A 24,876-nucleotide genomic window follows, 5' to 3' on the forward strand; every position below is an offset into this window, starting at 1 on the left:
GCGAAAGGTATGCGAGAAAGGAACCACAAGGCACAAGAAGAGAAAGAAACCCTCCAGTAGGGAGGAACAACCAACCTGTGTGCAGTGGATAGTGAAGATGGCATGGGATCTGCTGCTGGCCTCGTGAACATGGGTGGCTGCTGTGATCCTGGAGACACAAGGCAAGACAGTTACTGCAAGGACCATGTAAGTCACCATGGTGGGACTGTGGTCAGTGAGATGGTTTAGTGAGTGAAGGCCCCTGCTGCCAGGCCTGACAATCTGAGTTCAACCCCCAGCACCCACATGGCAGCTCACAACCATCTGTAACTCCAGCTCCAGGGATCTGACATCTACTTCTGGCTTCTGTGGGCATAGCACACATGTGGTACACATACATTCAGGCAAGACAATCATACATATAAAAATAAGTAATAAAAAAAAAGTAGTTCAAAGAAGGCAGAAGCAGCCCTCCAGGTGCTGTTATCTGACAATAACAGGGAGAGTGGCTCCATACCAACCAACACTAAAACAGTTTTGAAATTATGATAGGAAAATCAAAAGTAAAATGAGAATACTTGGGTGATATCAACCTGGGACAATATCTCAAAGATAGGCCTATGTAAATAAAGACACTGACTTGGATTGGTAATGGTGACTCACACCTCTCTCCCAGCATATGAGAGGGGTGCAACAGGACTGGGTCTGAGGCCAGCCTGCACAGACCCTGTATCATTCAGAAACAAGGCTGGGGAGATGGCCCAGTGGGTAAAGTGAGCTTGGGCCCTCAGCATCGATGTAAAAAGCTAGGCATAGTAGCACAGGTCTGTGACCCCAATGCTGGGAGATAGAGGCAGGAAAATCTCAGAGGGGCTTACTAAACAGCTCTGGTCTAGCCAATCAGTGAGCTACAAATTCAGTAAGAGACCCTGCCTCAAAAGTAAGGTGGGAGGCAATAGAGAAAGACACTTGACATTGAGTCTATATATATATACACACACACACAAATACACAAATAAGTAAATTAATTTTCTAAAAAACCAACACCAGCACACACATAGAAAAAGACAAGTGTGCGTAGTAAGTACGCTGTAGAAGCCTTGCAGACAGCTAAGCTATAAAGCAGAGAATTCACCCAACAGTGTCAGAAAGCCTTTTGAATTTGGATCTTGAATTACGTTGAAGCCATGTTTAAATGTGGAACTCAACAGCAGATCTTAGAAATCCATTCCAGTGTTAAACCCTAAAGCCACCTAGTCTCTCCTTACCTAAATCTAGATCAATGATTCCTCTGGTTACAACTATCTCAGACTATTTCACTGACTTCTAAGGATTTAGAGGACAGAAAAGGCTAAAAGTCTATGAGGTGTTCCTATACTCAAGGATGCAGAGGGCTAAATGAACCTAACTCTTATATTTATTTCATTTGTTCATTTGTTGGCACTTCGGATTAAACCTAGGGCTCATGCTAGGCAGCCATGCTACCACTGAGTCACATTCCAGTTCCTGTTCCCTCACACAGCCCAGGGTGGCCTCAAGTATGTGGCTGAGATGGGCTTTGAACTTCTTACTTCCATCTCTGAATGCTGGATTACAGCTATGCATCATCACATCTGTTTTCCACAGTGCTGGACTCATACTGAACTACACACCAGCTCCTCACACTCCTTCTTATTTTTTCAAAAATTTTTTGTTTAGATTGAGATTTGTCTATTGTACATGTATGAATGTATGCATATATGTACCATATATATATATATATACTTAGTACATGAAAAGGTCAAAAGAGGTTTCATATGCTGCCCTGGAAGTGGAACAGACTGCTGTTAGCCTTCACTGGGTGCTGAAAATTGAACCTTGGTCCTTAAACATATTATGCAGACTAGGCAGGTCTCAAACTGATTCATCCTGCCTCAGCCTCTCCCACTGTTGGCATCACAGGCAGGTATCATCATGCCCACCTGCCTCTTAACTCTTGTTGTTTTGTTTTTTAATTTTTGTTTTGGTTTTTTGAGAGCAGGACTCTATTATCTTCTTCTTCTTCTTCTTCTTCTTCTTCTTCTTCTTCTTCTTCTTCTTCTTCTTCTTCTTCTTCTTCTTCTTCTTTATCATCTTCTTCTCCTCCTCCTCCTCTTCCTCCTCCTCCTTCTCCTCCTCCTCCTCCCTCTCCCCTGGAACTGAGTACTAAACCCAAGTGCTCTCCCACTGAGCTAGTCCTCAACCTCCAAGGTGTCTCTGTGTAGCCTTGGCTTCCCTGGAACTAGCTATGTAGACCAGGCTGACCTCAAACTCACAAAGGTCCACCTGGTATGTACCAACACAACCAGCGTGAATCCTAACTCTTAATAATTCAAGAGCTCAGCTTATCCTGAAGAACAGGCAAAGCTTTCTTCTGAGAGAGTTCCATGAAATTCTGGGACTAGAATGTTACATTTAAGTTATTTCCTTTGCTTTTCAGCTAAAGGGCCTAGGAGTAACAGGATAAATATAAGACTATAAACATTTCTTCCCATGGAAAAACAGCTTCCCTAGATGGCACTTATTAGGAATATTTTAAGTCCTCACAGTAGTTGAAAACATGAGACGCTATCACACTGCACAGTAGCGTTAGGGGCATGTAAGTTAATCTCTTAGTTTCATGTGCCTATAACCTCACAAGTTTGGAAACTACAAGAAAAATGGTTTTATGAATCATTTTATCCTATATTCATTTTTGCCAAGCTGAGAAGACAGTACTACCCAATATTATCATGTCCAGAACAAACTCTATTTCCTTTGTAGTGCCAAGAGCAGTAACTTAGCCATGTTCTTGATCTGAGAAGACCTGGCTGTACACTGCAGAGAAGTGCAGAGAGATCACTGCAAAGGTGGCCCCCGCACTCTCCTTTGGCCATGCTCTCCAAAGGACAGGAAAACACAGGATGGCAAAAGCAGAAACACCCCACCCAACAAACGTCTTACCTGTTTGCTATCCCCGCCTCCAGGAGCTGGATGACCTGCTGATAGTTGGTAACAACATGCTGAGACAGACCTTGTGGAGGGAGAAAAGAAATCACATGAAACTTCTGGTAAACTAACTTTTCCTGTGGTCTCTGACATTCTTCTTAGGACACTTACCTATTATTTCCTATATGAGTTTAAATGCAGGCCCACCATATTGCACGTGTGCAGTCAGAGGACAATTACAGGAGTCATTTTTCTCCCTCCACCAGGGAGGATCTAGGAATGGAACTCAGGTCATCAGGTTTGAGGGCAAAAGCCTCTAGACCCAATGAGCCATCTTTCCAGCTCTAGTTATTTTTTAATTTTTAATTTACTTATCACTCTTATATCATATCACTTGATAAGCTAGAATGAAGAATCCTGACTAAGATTACTCAGGTAAAAATTAATAAATATGTATTGAAACCTCTCATCAAGTGACCGGCGTATTTCCACAAAGATTATAGTTTAGAATTCATGCAGTGGCCATGCTTACAACAACAACAAAAAATTCCTTACAGCTTTACTACAGAAGTTAGAAGAAATCTTGTTCTCATATATTATTGTTGGGCCTCACAAAATTCCTGATAGGAAAGTGACATTTTCCCCACAAGGTGGCAGACTCAGTTTAGCATACAAAATACATAGTAAATATGTTTCTCTTCTTTCACAGTTTACAACATAAAATTGCATGATATGACACATTATAGACAAACACTACAGAAATGGAAATGTTGCTACAAGCATGCCGAGCAAATCAGAGCAGTGGTCAGGGTGGGCTCTGTGGGTGAAGCAAGGCTACGACAAGCCATTACAGAATGAGAAGGCTTCAGACAGGTGGAAGTGAGCCTTCTGACACAAAGAAAATCCTTATGGCAAAGCCACCTACAGCATTTACCAGTGCTAGAGAACCTCTGCTGAGTATCAGAGCCCGGGGGACAAGACAGTGCCATAGGTCTACTGCTAAATAAATGTATAGTAAAACCTGACAAACAAACCTGAATAGTGACTAAACTGCAGGTGAGTAGCTGCGATCAATTTTCTGAGCAATTTTCCAGAAATCAAGGGACAAGGGTTACAGTTCACAGCAAACCCAAATTGCCCACCCCCTCAATTTTTGTTTGTTTTATTTTTTGAAACAGGGTCTCAACTCTAGCCCAGGAGGCCCTTGGACTCAAGAAAATCCCCTTCCCCCAGCCTCCTGAGTGCAGAGACTATATATAATGCCTGCTTAGACATCAGTTCTTATAGAAAGAAACCCAAAAGAGTACAAGACGAGAAGGAGTTGGGGTAGAAGTAAATAAGCCTTCCCAAAGTCTGCCGCTGAGCTTCTCGTGCCTTCTACTGGGTCCCAACTTACTTCTTAGTCCCTAGTGCTCAAAGGAACTTAGAAGAAGAAAGGAAGACCAATTCCTAAGAGCAGCTTTACAAATACTGACTGCCACAAAACTTACTAGCAATTCAAACATACATGTAAGCCTGGGGATATAAAGGAAAGATCCCCAAGGAAAATGAGGACACTGGAATTACCAGGCAGATTTTAAAGCCACCATGGCTGGTATTTTCAAGGACTTATCAGACAAGACAGGAAAATGCCAGCGGAAACTGGAAAGTCAAGTGGAGGTATGCTGAGGTCTCCTGGCTGTGTCTGAAGAGGAGGGAGGGCAGAGAAAAACAGGAAGAAAAGGAGAGCGAGCAGCAGGGAATGGTTTGAAATGTGGAGTCTGAGCACTGATGTATCTATTTGACAGTATTGTTTTACATGGAAAATAAAATTAAAAGGGGCATTTTTATGAGTCCAGGCAATTGTTTGCCTCATGACACTTTCAGCAAAATTTAAGCTTGCCTGTGAAGCTTGCCATGTCATGTCAGCTTATCAGCATACATCCAATGTCCAGCACAGTAGCCAGCACACAGAAAACCTTCACTACACATGCTGAGAAAGTTATCAAACATTAGAACTTCCTAAACTGTAGGGGGCTCTCCAATTTCCACGATCACAGAAGCTCACCTTGGACGTAGGGTCCCATCTCTGGGTGCTCCCTGACCCTTAAGGTATAGGACTTATTTTGATTGGATTGTTTCAAAAGATCTCTCACTCGTTCGTTGTAGATTTCTAGGAAGCTAAAGACACAGAAAAAGGCAAGGCCATTAGATTCTGAAGAAAAAGGAAAAATACTAAACTGAGAACCACAAGGTTTCCTGTTCTGGCTCTGATAACCTTAAGACTTCAACCAAGGACTGGTGAGATGGCTCAGTGGGTAAGAGCACCCGACTGCTCTTCCGAAGGTCCAGAGTTCAAATCCCAGCAACCACATGGTGCCTCACAACCATCCGCAACGAGATCTGGCGCCCTCTTCTGGAATGTCTGAAGACAGCTACAGTGTACTTACATATAATAAATAAATAAATCTTAAAAAAAAAAAAAAAAAAAGACTTCAACCAAGCCAGGGTTCCCACTTGCTTAAGTGTCTTTCTCCGTATGCACAGCAAGGTTTTGACCACTGGCTACCAGTATATCCCAGTTTATAACATCAGTGCCAAATTCAGTCTTCCATGAATGACTTTCAAAAGTGATCCTTCTTTTGTTCCGGTTTCTGTTTGCTCTCTAATATTTATATGGGAGAGGTGCATTTGCGAGTGCTGGTGCTGTCAAAGGCCAGAAGGAGTCAGGTCCCCTGGACTAGACTTACAGGCAGTTATGAACCATCAGTCATACATGCTGGAAATAAAACAACCCTCTGCAAAAGCAGTATATGTGCTTGTGGTAATTTGAATAAGAAATGCCCCCACAGCCGGGCGTGGTGGCGCACGCCTTTAATCCCAGCACTTGGGAGGCAGAGGCAGGCGGATTTCTGAGTTCGAGGCCAGCCTGGTCTACAGAGTGAGTTCCAGGACAGCCAGGACTACACAGAGAAACCCTGTCTCGAAAAACCAAAAAAAAAAAGAAATGCCCCCACAGTCTCAGGCATTTAAATGCTTGGTCCCTAATTCACCAACCAGGCACTATTTGGGGGAGGTGAGGGTGGCTGTGGTGCTTTGAACGAGAATGGTTCCCATACACCATCGGCTCATAACTTAAACGCTTCATCTCAAGGTCCACTACTAAGCCAACAGAGGAAATTAAATGTGAAGGTCCCACCCCTGGCCTTGCTGTTAGCTGGAAAACTCTAATCTGTTTTACACATCAAGACTGTGAACAAGATGTTATACTGTCTAGAGATCTATTTCATTTTTAACTAAACCAATAATGATTACGTATAACAGGAAGGGAACAGAGGAGGTGAAAAAGGAAGGAGAATACAAGGTTTAAAGAAAAACAAAGTCAGGCAGTGGTGGTGCACACCTTGAATCCCAGTACTCAGGAGGCAGAAAGTGTGCTGATCTCTGTGAGTTTGAGGCTAGCCTGGTCTACAGAGCTAGTCCTATGACAGTCGGGGATATGCAGAGAAACTGTCTCAGAAAAGAAAGAAAAAAGAAAGGAAGGAATGATGGTAGGAAGAGGAAGAGAGGGGGGAAAAAAAAGAGGGCTAGAGAGATGCACTGACTGCTCTTCCAGAGGTCCTGAGTTCCATTCCCAGCAACCACATGGTGGCTCACAACCATCTGTAATGGGATCTGATGCCCTCTTCTGGTGTGTCTGAAGACAGCGACAATGTACTCATACAAATAAAATTATAAATAAAAAAAAAAAAGAAAGAAGATAGAAAGAAAGGAAGAAAGAAAGAAAAGAAAACCTAGTAATCATATATCAACATTGTTCTCACTGCAGCTTGGTAAAATTTATTTTGCTAGGCCATAGAGGATCATGCTTACAACCACAACACTTGGGAGGGTAAAACAGCAGAATAAAGAGTCTGAGGCCAGCCTAGGTTACATAGCATGATGCTGTCTGACAAAACAAAACAAAACAAAACAAAACAAAACAAAACAAAAGAAAACAAAACAAAACAAAACAAAATCTTGTACCTAGCACTAGTCTGGAAAGTCGGTCTGAAATCTCCAGAATGAGCCAACAAGGGTTAGGAGGGGAATCCCAAAAGCAAGAGTGAGACAACAGGAAGTGAGGGGAACAGAGGCACAGGGGGAACCTGATGGGCTAGTCCGGGGCAACCCAAAGGCTTAGTATGTGTCCCGTTTCCTATACTGCATGATGTGTCCTCTGAGGATTTTCTCCACCCCTCTGCTGACCCTGACGTGAAAGGAGCTGGGGATGGAAATGGGACATCTGGGGTCTGGGGCTTGTGCTCTTACCTTACTTTTATGCTACGGGAACAAGGCCGAGAGGCACAGTCATCCTCCCTGATGAAGAGACCCTGCACAGACCAGAGCATTAGGTTTTACTGAAGGAAGCTGACATAGGAAGCCCACGGTGGGAGTACATGACCCAAAGAGAATATATACCTCACATATCCTCGGAGTCAGCCCAACAGAGGCCTGGTGACAAGAAAAGGAAAGCATTACTGTTGACCCGGGACACTGCCCACATGCCCTCATCTTACCACAAAGCACCTGGAGTCCCTGAGCACACAGGGTGGCTGTGTGTGCGAGCTAGCCTCTACAGGAGTGTATAGAAGACTACTGGCTGGCACTTTCAGGAGACACTAACAAAAGGGACGGACATACAGACGAGGGGCAGATTATCACCATAAGACAAATAAGAGAAGCAGGAAACCTAGGCATGTGCTTTCCTGCAGTGAACTTCATCGTGCTTGGATGAGTTCACACTACTAATGTAGTCCCTTCTAGATCCCTACTGCTACCCCTAGACACTGGACACATGAACGAACACCCTCTGCAAAACTGGGCAGAAATTCAAAGAAGCTGCTATTTCCTCTACCTCATATCCAGAGGTTTAAAGTTTTAATCTCCTTGGTTCATTAGGAAATTTCTTCTTTTAATTTCAAATATCTGAAACCACACTACTCATGGACAAAGGAAACAATGAGGAAACACTTCACAGAGAAGTGGCTATTTCAGACTGTCCCTATGCAAGGTTATCTGTCAACCACTGCCCAAGTCATCTCATTGGCATACTTCTAAATCTAAAACAAAGGATAGTCTTTTTTGTTTGTTTGTTTTGCAAGGCAGGATTTCTCTGTATAACAGTTCTGGCTGTCCTGGACTTATTTTATAGTCCAATCTGGTCTTGAACTCACAGAGATCCTCCTGCCTCTGCTGGGATTAAAGGTGTGCACTACCACGCCGAGCATCAGAAAGGGTATTATTAAGAATGCTTTCCTTGGGCTAGAGAGATGGCTCAGTGGTTAAGAGCACTGACTGCTCTTCCAGAGATCCTGAGTTCAAGTCCCAGCAACCACATGGTGGCTCACAACCATCTGTAATGAGATCTGACGCCCTCTTCTGGTGTGTCTGGTGTGTGAGTGTACTTTTTTTTTTTTTTTTTCAAGACAGGGTTTTTCTGTATAGCCCTGGCTGTCCTGGAACTCACTTTGTAGACCAGGCTGGCCTCGAACTCAGAAATCCGCCTGCCTCTGCCTCCAAGTGCTGGGATTAAAGGCGTGTGCCACCACCACCCGGCTGTGAGTGTACTTTTAACTTTTATTTTTGTTGCTGTTATTTGTTTTGAGACAGAGTCTTAGTGTACACCCCTGGCTGGCTGGTAACTCACAGAGATTTATCTGCCTCTATTCCCCAATGCATGCACTACCACACCTAGAATTATCCCCTCAATTCTCCGTGATTAAAAACAACTTGTATTACACTCTACATACTCTTAAAAGCTCCCAGCCCAGCTACTTCTCTTGCTTTCTTTTAACACTTTAAAACTTGCACACAGCAGTCTCATCTTTGTATAGCACTAAGATTTAGCCCAGATTAATCCACAACGAAAGTATTAAGCGTCAAGTAATGAACCTAGAAATAGCATACATCTCCAGGAGGACCAATAAGGACTTTTGTCAAAGGGAACCATGAAATCCCGGTTTTTCAAAGGTTCACCAAAAGAAACTCATTATACAAAGTTTACCACTCAGTTAAAGTGGTGAAGTCCCACTCTTCATGGAGAAGAGGGTCATTAATCTCGTTACCGTTGACCATGGAGGTCACACTCTATTTCACAGTAGTAAGAACAATGTAAGATTCAGATTTTTTTTGTTGTTGCATTAGAAGATAGTTCACAGCCGAACGTGGTGGCGCACGCCTTTAATCCTAGCACTTGGGAGGCAGACGCAGGCGGATTTCTGAGTTCGAGGCCAGCCTGATCTACAGAGTGAGTTCCACGTCAGCCAGTGTTACACAAAGAAACTGTCTCGAAAAACAAAAAACAAAAAAACAAAAAAAAAAAGTTCACTTCAGTGCCAATACTCACTGGAGTCCCCAGCATGGTGTATGTCTTCCCAGAGCCTGTCTGCCCGTAGGCAAAGAGACATATGTTATAGCCTTTGGCTGCTCCAGACAGTACTTCAGTTCCCAAGTCCCGGAACACCTGTAACAACAAAAGCAGACAGCTTGTCATTGGCCTGTCTTCCCAGAGCACATTTAGAAATATTTTTAATCTAAAAAATATAAGATATTGAATCTAAATTCAATCATTTCATAAGAATCAATTCAACTTCAGGAAAAAGATTGTAACGGAAAAAATTTTTAAAGGTGCATATTTTCTAGTACTTTCTAAAGATTTATTTTATTTTTAATTATTTCTGTATATATGCATGTAGAGTATTACACACAATCCCATAGGATTGAAGTTACAGACAGTTGTGAACTATCTGAGTACTAGGAACTGAATTGGGTCCTCTAAAAGAACAGCAAGTATTCTTAAGGGACTGAGCTGTATCTCAGCCCCAGTGTTCCTTAGTCTAACAAAAAGAATCTAAGGCAGGACAAAGATAAAAAAGCAAAACTATACATTTCCTCCTCATAGGGATATGCTTACTTGGCTAAGGGTATGGTGATAGTGAAACTCAACCCAGAAAGATAAACTCAAGGCCTGAAGACCCCCACGGGACCAGTTCAGCTCAAAAGTTAGGGAAAGTTGTCCCTGAGGGTCCGTCTTCTGACTGTCCCCGAGAGCTGGCAGGTTCTGCTAGACAATCACTTCAGTTGAGATCAGGTTCTATGACAAATTCAGAAACCTCCAGAAGTCCTCATGTGGAAACTCGGCTTTAAGTTCCTAAGTTTCCCGAAACCTCAACTGAACTCTGCTAGGCAGCACCGAGCACTTCTGGCCACGGATGCTGGTCTTGGTGGAAAGCAGAACCCAGTTCTCCACCTCAGCGCCCTCTTCACTTACTGACTGCTGGAACAGTGACATCTGAGAGGAGGCTACCAACCAGGGAGACTTTCCAAAGAGAGACAAAAGCAGATAGCAGTTGACAAATTCTCCCAGAGGAGCAATCACAGAGGCAGAAGTGTGGTAGATGGCACTCTGCTGCCTGTTCTGCGCTGTGATTGGATCCCTGATGCCTAGGGGGTACCACTGTGTTCCTGATCTTTTTTTTTTTTTTTTTTTCAACTTCCCTTTCAATTCTGACTCATCTGCTATGGTTCCAAATTGTAGTGTGGGTCATATACTTCAAAGCAGGGTGATCCTGGGCAAGTTTTGTAAGCTTCAGTTTCTCTAGCTGTAAGATAGATAAGTATCACGCAGACTGCTGGAGAGACTGATGTCACACATATAACCAGGGGCAACCAGAAATAGACAGCAGCTAAATCAGGACTGCACAGCTCTGTATTTTAGCAGCTGCACTTATGCTTCTTGGCAGAGAACTATTTGTTTTTGTTTGCTTTTTACTGTTTCCATTATCTGGGCAAAAGGCCAAAGGAACCCAGCATGCAGTAAAAGACTGAAGCTCCCATGATCTCTCTTGCAGATCTCTCTAGTCACACTAACTCCATGTTAGCAAAGTTAAAGATCGGGTGAGGTCTTGTTTGCCTCCTAAAGTCAGAAAGGTGAAATTCTTGAGTGTGAAGAAGTAGTACATTTTGCTGCATTAGATTAAATGAGTTAATTACCATCCACTAACTTTTTGGAAAATCTTCCTAGGGCAAGAGCTGGGAAGGGAGGTGGAGACAGCAAAGAACCATATCTAAATATAAACGGGTTTTTTTTTTTTTTCTGCCCACAGTTTATGATCAGCTGAGCAGAGTAAAGAGAGAGTGAAAAACAAACAAAAAATTTTGTCCATATTTTTCCCATAATTAATTTATTTGCTTTATATCCCAATCAAAGCCCCCACTCACCTCCTGGTCCCCACTTAACCCAGCCGCTACCTACCCCCACCCCACCCACTTCTCTTGGGTATCACCCCACCCTGGCACACCAAGTCAATACAGGACTAAGTGCATCCTCTCCTACTGAAGCCAGACAAGGTGGCCTAGTTGAGGAATTGGTCTATAGACAGGCAACAGAGGCTGGGACAGCTCCTGCTCCAGCTATGGGGGGACTCACATGAAGACCAAGCTGCACATCTGCTACATATATGTGGTGGGCCTATGTCCTCTTTGTCTATATTTTCATCCAAATGCAAATAACTGCCTATATGTTTTCTAAACGCATCTTTGAAGAAAGCACTTTGCCTAATGATAAAAGATGTCAACAAGCATCTGAGCTTTATCCAAAAATGACAGAGCCTGTTAAGATACAGCTGTTAGACTTAGCATATCCAATCCCGGAAAACCCACCACCTTAGAAAGAGGAAAATAGGCAAAGAACCTGTGTCCCACTCTCCCCAGGTTAACACAACGAAGCAGATGTAAGCAGCTCACTATGACAACCCAAAAGTTAAAGTAAGACACTGAACTGCTGTGTGCTGCAGGCTCCCATTCAGGAGAGATGGGCAACTTCATCTATCTATCTATCTATCTATCTATCTATCTACCTTTAGAAAGTATATGATACAGACTAACCACAGTCTTTTGTTTTCTTTGTTTGGTTGGTTTGGTTTTTTGAGACAAGGTTTCTCTGTGCAACTCTGGCTGTCCTAGAACTAGTTTTGTAGACCAGGCTGACCTCAAACTCAGAGAGATCCATGGGCCTCTTGCCTCCTTACTGTCGAGATTAAATGGGTACACCACCAGATTTGGCTGAGACATGCCTATATGCCTTTCTCAAACCCAACTAGAATCACCAACACCATTAACAATTCCATGACAATCGCTTAAGATCCACACATAGGGATGACCTATATATTACTAAAGGAACTTGCCACTGATAAGTTTCTTTGGTCTGGATAGATTTTTGTTCTGTTAGAATTATGTTCTCTATCCCAAGTAGGACTCATACCAAAATTAACTTTAAAAAACCCATATGGTTCCTGACTGGCTAGTTTTATGTCATGTTAACACAAGCTGGAGTCATTTGGAAAGAGGAACTCTCAACTGAAAATATCTCCATCAGAATCGCCTGTAGGCTACCTTCAATCCAGTGTGTGCCTCTGAGAGGCAGAGGCCTGCAGATCTCTGTGAGCTGAGGCCAGCCTGGTCCACAAAGTGAATTCCAGGACAGCCAGGGCTGTTATACAGAAAACTCTATCTTGAAAAAAAAAAACCAACCAAACAAACAACTTGCCTGTAGGCAAGTCTATAGTGCATTTTCCCAATCACTGATTGATGTGAGAGGGCCCAGTCCACGGTGGGTGGTGCCATACTGAGCTGGTGGTCCTGGGTGCTATAAGAAAGCAGACTGAGTAAGCCATGAGGAGTAAGTCAATACCAAGACTTCTGCCTCCAGGTTCCTGCCCTGCCTGACTTGCCTCAGAGATGAACTATTACCTGGAAGTATAAGATGAAATCAATCCTTTCTTCCTCTGGTTGACTTCTGTCAATAGTGTTTATCAAAGCAATAGAAACTCGGAGACAATTCCAATATAGAATGAGAAAGTATTAAAACTAAGTATTAAATACTAACTTCAACTTCAAATGTTGCTACCGGAAACTTTCTAGTGAAGAACTAAGAGGGATGTTTTAAGTCTGAAAAGACTTGGGTTTTGATGGGACTCTTTTTCTTTAAAACTTAACTCTATTTGGTACCAAGAACCTTTAATTCAGAAAGTGATCTAAACAACTGCTGTCACTCAATCATATGTCTTCAATTACATCATTAATCACTTAGAGAAACCTTAAGGGTCCCAGAACTGCACCCTGCCCATCACAGAGATAGTGAGGTGAAGATGACTGGACATATGTATACACTGACCCACCATCAAACTTCACTGTGCTATAAAAAGCAGAGTTCAGAGTCCCTTATTTGTAGAGAGAATATTCAATGTAGGATCTATAACTCAGTGGGGCTTCAGTTGGCAAAAGAACAACCTAACTGAAAGTTTAATAGGCAAAACAAAAACACAGACTTTGAGATTTCTGTGTTAAAAGATGGATCTCTGGCCAAATAACTTGAACTCGGTTTCCTTCATTTCCATCTGTGAAATGAAGATAATGGTTCCAGCTCAGGGGCTGGAGACAGCTCAGTGTTAGAGTGCCTTTCCTATCAAACTCCAAAACCACAAAAAATTATAATCACGCCTAACCCAGGGTTAACAGACATTATTTCAGCCTTGGCCCAAGTACAGATCAAACATTATCTCTGTTCCTCTAGAGCAGATCCTCCCGGAAAGAAGCATCAGCCTCTATCTGACTTTGGCAGATGAATAAAGATTTCCTGTTTGTCTGGTGTTGAGATCATGCGATGCCCTATGCTAAGTCACTCCACACAACAGTGGATTTTTACCACCCTAGGAGACTCTACAAGTAGCTTTTTACTCTGTTTTGAGGATGAGGGATTAACAGCCATTGATACCACTGTCAACACCACTACTCCAACATGCACTGATGAATGGCATCCCTAGGAATACATGGGGAGCCATTCAGTACATTTACTGGGGAAACTGAAACTGTGAGAGCACATCGGTATTTTATAACCACATAAGGGAACTGGGCATGGTGGGCATGCCCTTAATCCAGCCCCTGAGAAGCAGAGGCAGGCGGGTGATCTCTGAGTTCAAAATCAGCCTAGCCTATAGAGAGAATTCCAGAACAGCCAGGAATATACAGAGAAACCCTCCCTGTCTTAAAAAGGGGGCAGGGATGAATCTAAGAACTTACTAGACACACAAGACTAAAGAAAGAGGAGGATTCTCTTGTGCCCCCACAAAGTGATGGATATCTAACACTACAATGGCATGGCTCCATACCAACCTATCTTCTGCTACCTGGTATGTGTGTCATGGACTGAGAAGCCCCACCTCAGCTTGGTGCCCCACTGCTGATACAGCCTACTCAAAGGCCTGCTCATTCACCCATTTACCTGTGTTTGTCTATCTGGATCTGAACCTGGACCTGCCTCCCTCTTTCCTGCTCCGGTCTTGTTTCCTTTCATCTCTCAGATGTAATATTACTGGGGCAATCACTGCATCAGCCGGGAGTGAGCTAGACCAGTGACTCTCAAGCTAGAATCATTCACTAGAACTTCAATACTAACACTACTTAGAAAAGGAGGGAAACCACAGGGGATAGCGCAGCAGCTTAGACCAGTAGCGGGGGAAACTGACTACCCTCAGCTCATGAGAGAGAGCTCAGAGACAAGAGAGAAAGATCACCAAGACCTGAGAGGAAGGAGGCAAATACTGACTTAAAGATTGCCAGATTGGAAAACATAGAACCTGCATGGTCTGTGCTAGGTCCTCTGCATGTATATGACGGCTCTGTAGCTTGCTATTCTTGTGGGACTTTTGCCTGCTCTCCTCCTACTGGGTTGCCTCAGTCAGCCTTGATATGAGAGTTTGTGCCTGATCTTATTGTAACTTGTTAAGTCACAGTTGGTGTCCCTGGGAAACCTGCATGTATGTATGTATGTATGTATATATATATATATATATATATATATATATATATATATATATATAAACTGAGGAGAGTGGATCTGGAGGAGAGGGAGGTGGAGGAGGGACTGGGAAGAGTGGAGATAGAGGAAACCAGGGTTGTGATGTATGAAAGAATTAAAAAAAAAAAAAAAGGTTGCCAGAGTGGGTCAATCCTATTGCAGGATTGCTATCTCTTGCTAGGGATCTCATTCATTTGATCCCAACATCAAGCCAGAGGGGAAAGGAACCCATTGATCAGGCTGATGGGCTGGGCCACCCTTTGGGGCACAGAGTAAGGAGGGAAAGAGTGAAGAATTGACATAGAGGAGCAAAATGAAGTAACTCAACATAACAGAGGAGAAGACTGCCTGAAGTACCAAGAATATGGCAAGGGATATATATATATATATATATATATATATATATATATATATATATGAATGAATATAAATGTCCCAAGAGCCAGTATTTGACTGGCTTGGCTCCCTGAGGGGCAGTATGAGGCAGACTAGTGCCCTATAAGGAGACTAGGGACTCTGGCCCCTTCTTCATCCTCTCTTCTTCTGACCTTAGCAACAAACATCTTATTCTCTCTCTTTGCTTTCCAGGAATTCTGCTCTGCCTCACGCTTACCACAGGTCTTCAAGCAACAGGGCTGAATGAGTGTACATCCCTTCTTGTCAGAGCTGATCATCTCGGGTATTCGCTACAGCAATGGGAAGATGACTCAGGGGAAACCTGAACAGGGCCCATCTAAGCTGTATGAACTACGGTGTCACACTGTGAGAGACTAACTGAATGGACTTGGAACAAACAAACACAGCAGGAAACAGGACTCAAATGTCAGTGCAAGCTAAGAAGCAAGCTTCTTTTCTTCCACTAAGTGTACCTCGTCCTTTCCATGACAAGGCAACCACAGTTCAGCCACAAAACTGTCAGTAATATAAGACACTAAACAGGGCAGAAATAAATCACTGAAAGATAATCCTTCAATCACAGAAGAATAAAAACTGAAATTATGAGTCATCCAAAATGCAATGGAAATAACAACTTAACAGTAAAATACATCAAACACTGTGACCACAGTAAAGTATAGCTTTGTATACTCTAATAACAAAGAACAGTTTACATGTATTTTAACCTATAGTCTTTCTACAAAATTATGGGAAATGGGGGAAGGGAGATAAGTAGAATTTAACTAGTAGATAAACTTTTACCTCCACAGAAGGAAAATTTTGTGAAATAAAGCAAACTTTTGTCTGTGCAACAACACGGATAGACCTTGAATAGGACTCAAGGTTAGTAAGTGGAGAAATTCTTTTGCTTTTCTCTTTTTGAGACAGGGTCTCAGAATGTAGTTCAGGCTGGCCTCAAATTCACAGAGACCCACCTGCCTCTGTATCCCCAGTGCTGGGATTAAATGCATGCATCACCAGGCCCAGGGGGAAAAAAAAAAAAGAAACAGAATGACAAAAGCAAAAGCTACTCCTTACAACTGTGAGAGTCAGTTTGTTCTTTCTGCCTTTCCCTAGGTCCCGGGGAATCGTTTCAGGTTGTCAGGCTTGGTGCCTTAACCTGATGGCCATCTCACCAGTCTGAGAAAAGAAAATGTACCAATGCTGTATTCATGATATCTGGGAAACAGAAAACTCTCGGGACAGAAAACTCTTGGGAGCTAAGGTGGGAAACCATGTGAATACACAGGATAGCATTAGAGAATGACCCCCCAGGAGCTACATTTATTCTGTTTTCTAAAGGGGTGATTTAAAATTTCTGTTTGAGGTATTCCCCCATTTCACCTAGCACACAGTGATGTGGGTTCAGGTTCCAAGACTAGGAAAAAAAAAAATCACAAAAACACACACACCAAAAATTAGACCTTAGGGGCTAGGGAGAGATTGATCAGCAGTTAAGAATGCATGGCAGGTGAATTTCTGAGTTCGAGGCCAGCCTGGTCTACAGAGCAAGTTCCAGGACAGCCAGGGCTACACAGAGAAACCCTGTCTCAAAACAAAAACAAAGGGCTGGTGAGATGGCTCAGTGGGTAAGAGCACCCGACTGCTCTTCCGAAGGTCCAGAGTTCAAATCCCAGCAACCACATGGTGGCTCACAACCACCCGAAATGAGATCTGACACCCTCTTCTGGTGTGTCTGAAGACAGCTACAGTGTACTTACATATAATAAATAAATAAATCTTAAAAAAAAAATCAGCTTCTTTAAAAAAAAACAAAAACAAAAACAAAAGAAGGGAAAATATACTTTTTATTGGAAACCTAACCAACTCTTCAGGGCTAGTGAAGTCATGGATCTTGGGGGATAACCTACAACTACCATTTTACTAAATCAACAATTCTTTTTTTTTTAAGATTAATTTATTTATTTTATGTATATGAGTTCACTGTCGCTGTCTTCAGACACACCAGAAGAGGGCATCAGATCCCATTAGAGATGGTTGTGAGCCATCATGTGGTGCTAGGAATTGAACTCAGTCAATGCTCTTAACTGCTGAGCCATCTCTCTAGCCCCAAACCCATAATTCTTAACTATTTAATATGTATCCTTTCATCCAGAGATAAGTGTTGTGGTGGGTTGATTAGGAATGGACCTCAGACTCCAGTTGAATGCCTGGTCCACAAGGAGTGGCACTATTAGGAAGTGTGGCCTTGTTGGAGTGGGTGTGGCCTTGTTGGAGTAGCTGTGTCACTGTGTAGGCAAACTTTGAAGTTTCATATATGGTTAAGTTAGTCCCAGTCTCCTTCTGCTGCCTTTGGAGTAAGATACAAAATCTTTTTTTTTTTTTTATTTTGATATTCAGTGTTAGGTTTGTGGGAAGCGCCAATGCACGGTTCAGGGGGTGGGAGAATACAGCCAGGATGGGGCCCTTAGCCTGAGTGAGAAATGACATAAGCTGAGGTTGAAACAAAGGTTCCCTGACTCTCAGGAGTCTAGTCTCCACTGGAAACCTTGTAGTGTCAGGTATGGAGGTGGCCCACGAGGAGGAGCCCAGGACCAGGGTTTCCCAAACTCCTAACATCTAGATGTCACTGGAAATCACGGGGAGTTGGGAATCAGGGGTCTCACAGGCTGAATACAATGAGCCCAGGCTGGGGAATGGAGACCCTCAGCTTAGCTCAGCAGTGATGAGTCTGAGATCACAAAGGGACCTTCTGTAGGGGATTCAGGTTGTGTGGTGCCACTCTGAAGATGAAGGCTTTCTCCCTGCTCCCTACAGCAATTCTTGATGAGCGAGTCCTTGGTTCTAAACTGTTTATTGATTGTTCATCTAGGAAAACCGGTGCATAACAACTTTCTCAGGGTGGGCCTTTTGTAGGAAGGAATTTCCAGGAAGGAAGCTTATTGGCTAAACCCTCATGGTCCATCTAGATACCTCATTATCATGGAGAACTCTGTTCTGACCTAAGCAACCACAGGTCACATCCCTTTGTGGGGAGTGTGGTCATATGTGTTCTGAGCCAAGAATCTGGTAGGGTTCAGGGAAACGCCTACCATCCTCAGAGGAGATCCAGGGTCTCTGAACCCATTCAACCTTATCAAATTTCCTAGCACAGTCCACTGCCCCACAACCATGGGATACAACCAGGAAATACACAATAGTTCCCCTATATCCCACTTTTAGATCAGCATGCATTTCAAAACTCCTTAGGTACCTGCTGCATCTTTTTTTTAAAAAAAGATTTATTTATTATATGTAAGTACACTGTTGCTGTCTTCAGACACACCAGAGTTGGGCATCAGATCTCATTATGGATGGTTGTGAGCTACCATGTGGTTGCTGGGATTTGAACTTCTGGACCTTCGGAAGAGCAGTCGGGTGCTCTTACCTACTGAGCCATCTCACCAGCCCCCTGCTGCATCTTTTTGTTTGTTTGTTTTTGTTTTTCGAGACAGGGTTTCTCTGTGTAGTTCTGGCTGTCCTGGAACTCACATTGTAGACCAGGCTGGCCTCGAACTCAGAAATCTGCCTGCCTCTGCCTCCCGAGTGTTGGGATTAAAGGCATGCGCCACCATGCCCGGCTCCCCTGCTGCATCTTATAGATCAGATTTGATGCTTCAGCAGATACTATCAGTGCCCTAGCCACACACACACCTGGATCCCTGTGGAGGGGACCACATCTGACTAGCCCGGATTTGCTATTTAAGTCTGACTTGCCCTTCTATGTAAACCTGAACCTCAGGTCAAGATCCGCAAGGTCATTGTGGAGGTTGGGGATCACTGGACCTCCTTGTTGCTCTTCCCAATGTGGCCACATTGACTCAGTCTCCCCTTTCTGCTTCTCACCATTACATGATTATTCTCTAACTGACCTACTGAGGACAACTGGTGGAGTCTAGCTTGTTAAAACTGCTCTAACCCCAACCCTGAGTAACACTTGCTCAGCTCCCTTCCTGGCTGTCCCTACCACTTCTTCATTCCACCTGGCAATATTTCCTAGAAAACTGCTTTCCCAGTAGCAGGGTCTGCTAGCACAGAAACCACTGAAAAGATTATGGGCCCACGTTTAAATAAAAAAAGCTATGTGTCACTGTAAAAACAAGTCCAGGATTCAGACACAGATGACTCTAAATAGCCTCAGCTCTACAGCTCACCTGTCTGTCTGTCACTCCAAATGGCAGGCTCAGCCCTACAACTTTTCTGTCTATCTCTCTGTCTACCTATCTATCCATCAATCCATCCTTCCTGTAGGTGTACCTGTCAGAGGTCAGAGGACACATTGCAGAAGGTGGTTCTCTCCTTCTACCATGAGGGTCCTAGGGGCTGAATTCAAGTCATGAGGCTCAGTGGCAAGTACCTTTACCTACTGCATTATAGCAGGGCGTGGTGGCACACGCCTTTAATCCCAGCATTTGGGAGGCAGATGCAGGCGGATTTCTGAGTTAGAGGCCAGCCTGGTCTACAGAGTGAGTTCCAGGACAGCCAGGGATACACAGAGAAACCCTGTCTTGAAAAACAAAAACAAAACCCTATTGCATCATATCACCCAGCCTCAACTCTATAATTTAAAGAGGTAGTCTTAAATAAAAGAAAGGTTGCATCTACCAGCCCTCCTATAATGTACAGCTCAATGGTATAGCTTCTGCTTGGCATGCTCAGACAGATCCCTTTGTTTAATCCTCAGTAGAATCCTAGTAGCTCATTGGGGGTGGGGGGGTGGCTAATGGTTAACTGTCATAACCATTTTGTGATAACCAACTACACCAGGTATGGCAGCATATGTAAAGGTTTTTGGTTTTTTGTTTGTTTGTTTGGTTGGCTGGTTAGGGTTTTGTTTGGTTTGGTTTGGTTTGGTTTGGTTTGGTTTGGTTTGGTTTGGTTTGGTTTGGTTTGGTTTTTTTCAAGACAGGGTTTCTCTGTGTAGCCCTGGCTGGCCTCAAACTCAGAAATCCACCTGCCTCTGCCTCCCAAGTGCTAGGATTAAAGGCGTGCACTACCACGCCTAGCTGAAAGTACTTTTTAAACTAGACTATGAAGAAAATAACTCATAGAGCAGCTATTTTTCAGCTTAGCACATTTCCTCCAGTCTGTAAGTATAACATTCCCATTTGCCAATGAATAGAAAATTTATAAAACACTAGTTCTTGGCTGGCTGTAGTGGCATACACTTTTAATTCCAGTACTCGAGAGCTAGAGAAAGGCAGATCTCTATGAATTCAAGGCCAGCCTGGTCTACAAAGAAAGTTCCAGAACAGCCCAGGGCTGTTACAATAGAGAAACCCTGTCTCCAAAACAAAACAAAACAATGAAAAACAATACACACACACACACACACACACACCCCGCTCCGTTCTCAAATTTTAGCATGCATCTCAAGTACTCAGAAAATATTAAAAGAATGGTGGTAACACAGGGAGAGGGGGGAAGGAGAGATACATAAGTAACACTAAGGGTGCCTGAAAAAGTCCTAAAGAAATACATTATTTTATAAGCTTATTTTAAAATACTGATGTCGTGTACGCGTGTGTGTGCGTGAGTGTGCACGTGCGTGCATATACAGTTTAAATGGAGTCACAGCACAGCAGATGGCAATGCTCCTTTTGACCACACAGTTCATAATACATCACTTGAGCCAGACGAGGGTTGTGAGCAAAGGCAGGGCTACACAGAATCTGCATCATAGTCTTAGTGCTTCCAAAACCTTCCTCAACACAATACCACATCTGTGGAGAAAGGAAAAGCAAAACAAAAACAAATGAGCACCTCCTTCCTAGCCTTTAGACTCATTGTTCCTTCCTTCCCTTTTCCTCAAGTATCACCGTCCCTACGCACACTGCTCTCACAAGGATAGCATGTAAAAGATCAGCAGTCCCGGGAGCTGGATCCCTGTGTCTAGGGCTGCCTTGGGTTCACTATCACAAGAAAACCCTAGGCAAGTCCCTGAAGTGCTTACTGGACAGAAGGGAACTCATTTAAGGCTGAGGCTCAGACATGGCACCCACTTGTAACAACACAGTGAATTCAGTCATGGAAAGAATGAGTAATGAATAACTCTGGACTGACTCCAGTACACTCACAAAAGACATGTGGAAGAAAATTACATTATGGCTGTTCTGTAGCTTTCCTCTAAATCCCGCCTAAATTACTCTCCACACATGTTATCTTCATTCAGCAGCTCATCACCAGGTCAGTGTTGCACACAGCACTGTCTTTTCAGTGTGCTCACAGAGCTCCTCAGCATTGTTTCTAAGTGGTTTGTCTGCTCCAGCAGCACTAAGAGGTAGTCAAGAAGGACCAACCTGCTTTGCATTGTTTGCTCTGCAAAGCCTTATACAGAAGGAAGCAGGACGCTGGAGTTGTGGCTCAGTGGGCAGGGAGCTCACCAGACAAGGCAGATGTGAAAACTAGTGTTTGGGTTCTGAGAACAGAAGAGCTGGGTGGGTGTGGCACCTCACCCATCATCCTAGCATGCACGAGAGGAAGGCAGGGAATCCCAGCTAAATTAGGCAAAAAGTTGAATCCAGTGACAGAGCTGCCTCAGCACTTAATTCAGAGTGACTAAGGAAGACACGGGGCATCAACCTTGGGCCTACACACGCACTCACTCGTGCGCACACACACGAACCTTCATACATGCCTCCACACCACATATACACAAATATAGGGGAAGGAAAACAAGCCCAAACGATTGTGCCTATGTGGAAAAACTTTTCCGACAATTATGCTGCTAGAAGCTTATTTCCTGTTTTTAATCTTGTTGAGTCTGAAGGGTCTCTTCAGGTCAGTGTTGGTGCATACTCTAGCAAGGCCAGTTGAAGCCCATCTCACTTTAAGGTTTGGTTTTGAAAGAATTTAGTGGGGAAACCCCCACTCAATTCCTGATTCGGCGCGCACCCAAGAATCACGAACAAACAGACGGCCAACTTGATGTAAGAACACGAGGTAGTTTAATGACGGAGCTCCGGGCCGACACATATCTCCCGCAGGAGAGAGAGGTGTTGACCACATGGTGGAGCCATAATGGCGGAGCTCCAGGTTGAAACATATCTCACGCCGGAGACAGTGGTTTCGACCCTGAGGCTTGGAAGCTAGGGACTTTTATAGAAAAGGGGTGGGGTCAGGGAGGAATTGGCGTGGTTTCACATGATTGGTCCATTTAAACATTAACAGACTGTCAGAAGGGCGGGAGATAGGAGGCACCAGGCCAGTCAGGACATATAACCATGGGCCTGCCCGGGCATGTCCTGGCCTGTTCTGCTATGTTCTCAGCCCCAGGTTTTAAAGCTCACAAACTCCTCTTTGGGCTATTTGACATGAATCACAGGTCTCAAGTTTTATTTCCTTTCAGTTTAACAGATTTTGTGATGCATCTGCCTCAGACAGCCCCACTGGCAGTACACCTTCCGGCCTAAAGCCATATTCCCCTCCTCCTGTCCCAAAGCCTTTGCAGAAGGGACAGGCTGCATGTTAGTCACAAGACCTCAAAACCCACTGACGTCAAGCCACTTCTTCCACTTCAGCCCTCGGACTTCAAGTCAATTTCAAACCACACAAAGCTAACTCCAGCTTTACAGATATTCCTGCAACAAAGAAGCAGGAGAATCTTAATTCCAGGCCAGCCTGGCCTACACAGGGGACTCTGTCTCCAAACAAACAAAAACCAAGCAGTATATACTAAGTCTTCTGCATTCATTCTGGTGGACCTGGGTTCATTCCCCTCTGATCTGAAACTGACACCCCAAGAAATAGCACAGATAAAAGAGAACCTACTTAGAAAAAGGGGTGCCAGGAGTGCTGAGATATCCTGGGAAGAAAAAGAGCACCATGAGCTAGTGTAGCTCTGTAATCTCAGAGGAGGCTGAGACAGGAGGACAACAAATTGAAAATGTATCAGTTACATAATGAGTTTCACAGCACACTAACTACAGGGCTGGTGTGCAGATCACAAGGGAGCACCTCCAGCTATATACAGTTCAACATCTGATCCCGAAGTATATTGATAAGATATAAGATATATTGCCTATATCTCACAGAATACTCAAGTTCACAAAAGTAGTCAGGCAATTTGGAATAAGGTATCTTGGGGCTAGAGAGATGGCTCAGCGCTTAAGAGCACTGACTGCTCTTCCAGCCAGAGGTCCTGAGTTCAATTCCCAGCAACCACATGGTGGCTCACAAAGATCTGTATGGGATCGGATGCCCTCTTCTGGTGTGTCTGAAGACAGTAACAGTATACTCACGTACATAAAATAAGTAAGTAAGTTAAAAAAAAAAAAAAAAAAAGAAGCCACGCATGATGGCGCAAGCTTGTAATCCTAGCACTTGGAAGGTAGGAAGATCAACAAATTGGAGGTCAGTGTAACTACATGAGACTCTGTTTCAAACAAACAAAACAAAAAAGTAACATTTTCTCCCAGTGGAAGCAAGTTGGTCACAAAAACATTTCCAAACTCAACTGTGACCTTTCCAAACACTCAAAGGGAATCAATCACTAAACTCCATGGAATGCTTCCAGGTGCTGGAGGAGAAGGAAGAAGTTATTAACTTTCTTAAAATCTCTTATGTGGGACGGAAGAAAAAACCATACCAGCCTGAGATCATGACATGTCTGTATTTAACATCACCACAACACCACCACAAATAAGGTGGGATCTGTTTAACAGGCGAGGAAAAACAGATGAGAGTAAGTAAGGGTTTCTATTCTTGTCAAATTCCATCTCACTAGAACCGCTGACTCTCCCAACTCCACGGAAGCTGCCTTAATCTTCCTCCTACATCAACTTGGTGAGTATCCCTAGAAAGCACCTGTCTTGTGCCTAAATGCCTGACTTCAGAAATAGTCACCAGATGAAATGAGTGATAAAGGAATAATCGTCTACTTCTAGGAAATGCCCAGGACAAACGCCTCTGAGCACGCTCTTCTGCTTGCTTCTTCCACCTCTGAGCAATGGCTACTTTTTTTTTTTTTTTTTTTTTTTTTTGGTTTTTCGAGACAGGGTTTCTCTGTATAGCCCTGGCTGTCCTGGAACTCACTCTGTAGACCAGGCTGGCCTCGAACTCAGAAGTCCACCTGCCTCTGCCTCCCGAGTGCTGGGAGAGCAATGGCTACTTAAGAGACTGCATAAACTGAGAATTTTAGGGCAGACTACATCTACCTAGATCAACTCACAGGGCTCTGCCTTTTGCAGCTTCAAAAGCCATGCTGGGTGTGGTAGCCCAGGCCTTTAATCTCAGCTCTGGGGAAGCAGAGGCAGGTGGATCTCTAAGAGTTCAAGGCCAGGATAGTCTACATGTTGAGTTCCAGGCCAGCAAGGGCAACATAGTGAGACCCTGTCATTTCCCACCCTGTTCCCCTTCCCAGCCCTCAAAAAAAAATCCAGACAGATGATGCCTGAATATACAGTCATTATTGGAGTTCAGGCTTTTATTGTGTTCAGACTTGAGGGAAGGGGAATACAAATAGCCCATATTCCCCTGCTTCAGAGTTGAAAAATACTATCTACTGTGCCTCTCTTGCAAAAAGAGGAGAGATTTCTATAGACGTTTAAACAACTGAACCAGGGCCCTCCATAAAGCCCATACATAATATTCTGAGGCCAGTCTCAGGCAGATGACCTATATACCTATTGATTATAGGG

At 43.7% G+C, this 24,876-nt stretch overlaps 1 protein-coding gene across 1 annotated transcript in view; it reads right to left on the minus strand.

Annotated features, from left to right (window-relative positions):
* Stard9 (StAR related lipid transfer domain containing 9) overlaps positions 1-24,876 on the minus strand; it is an 85,644-nt gene that overhangs the window by 44,614 nt on the left and 16,154 nt on the right. The window contains exons 4-9 of the mRNA XM_021186561.3: positions 9,293-9,409; positions 7,366-7,398; positions 7,216-7,277; positions 4,973-5,085; positions 2,941-3,010; positions 76-148 (exon numbers count right to left, since the gene is read on the minus strand). Of these exons, the coding sequence (XP_021042220.1) occupies positions 76-148; positions 2,941-3,010; positions 4,973-5,085; positions 7,216-7,277; positions 7,366-7,398; positions 9,293-9,409 (468 nt within the window). The remainder of the gene's footprint in view (positions 1-75; positions 149-2,940; positions 3,011-4,972; positions 5,086-7,215; positions 7,278-7,365; positions 7,399-9,292; positions 9,410-24,876) is intronic.

Source organism: Mus caroli, unplaced genomic scaffold (assembly GCF_978045245.1).
Source record: "Mus caroli unplaced genomic scaffold, Mus_caroli_1 scaffold_2, whole genome shotgun sequence".
NCBI classification, from domain to species: Eukaryota; Metazoa; Chordata; class Mammalia; order Rodentia; family Muridae; genus Mus; species Mus caroli.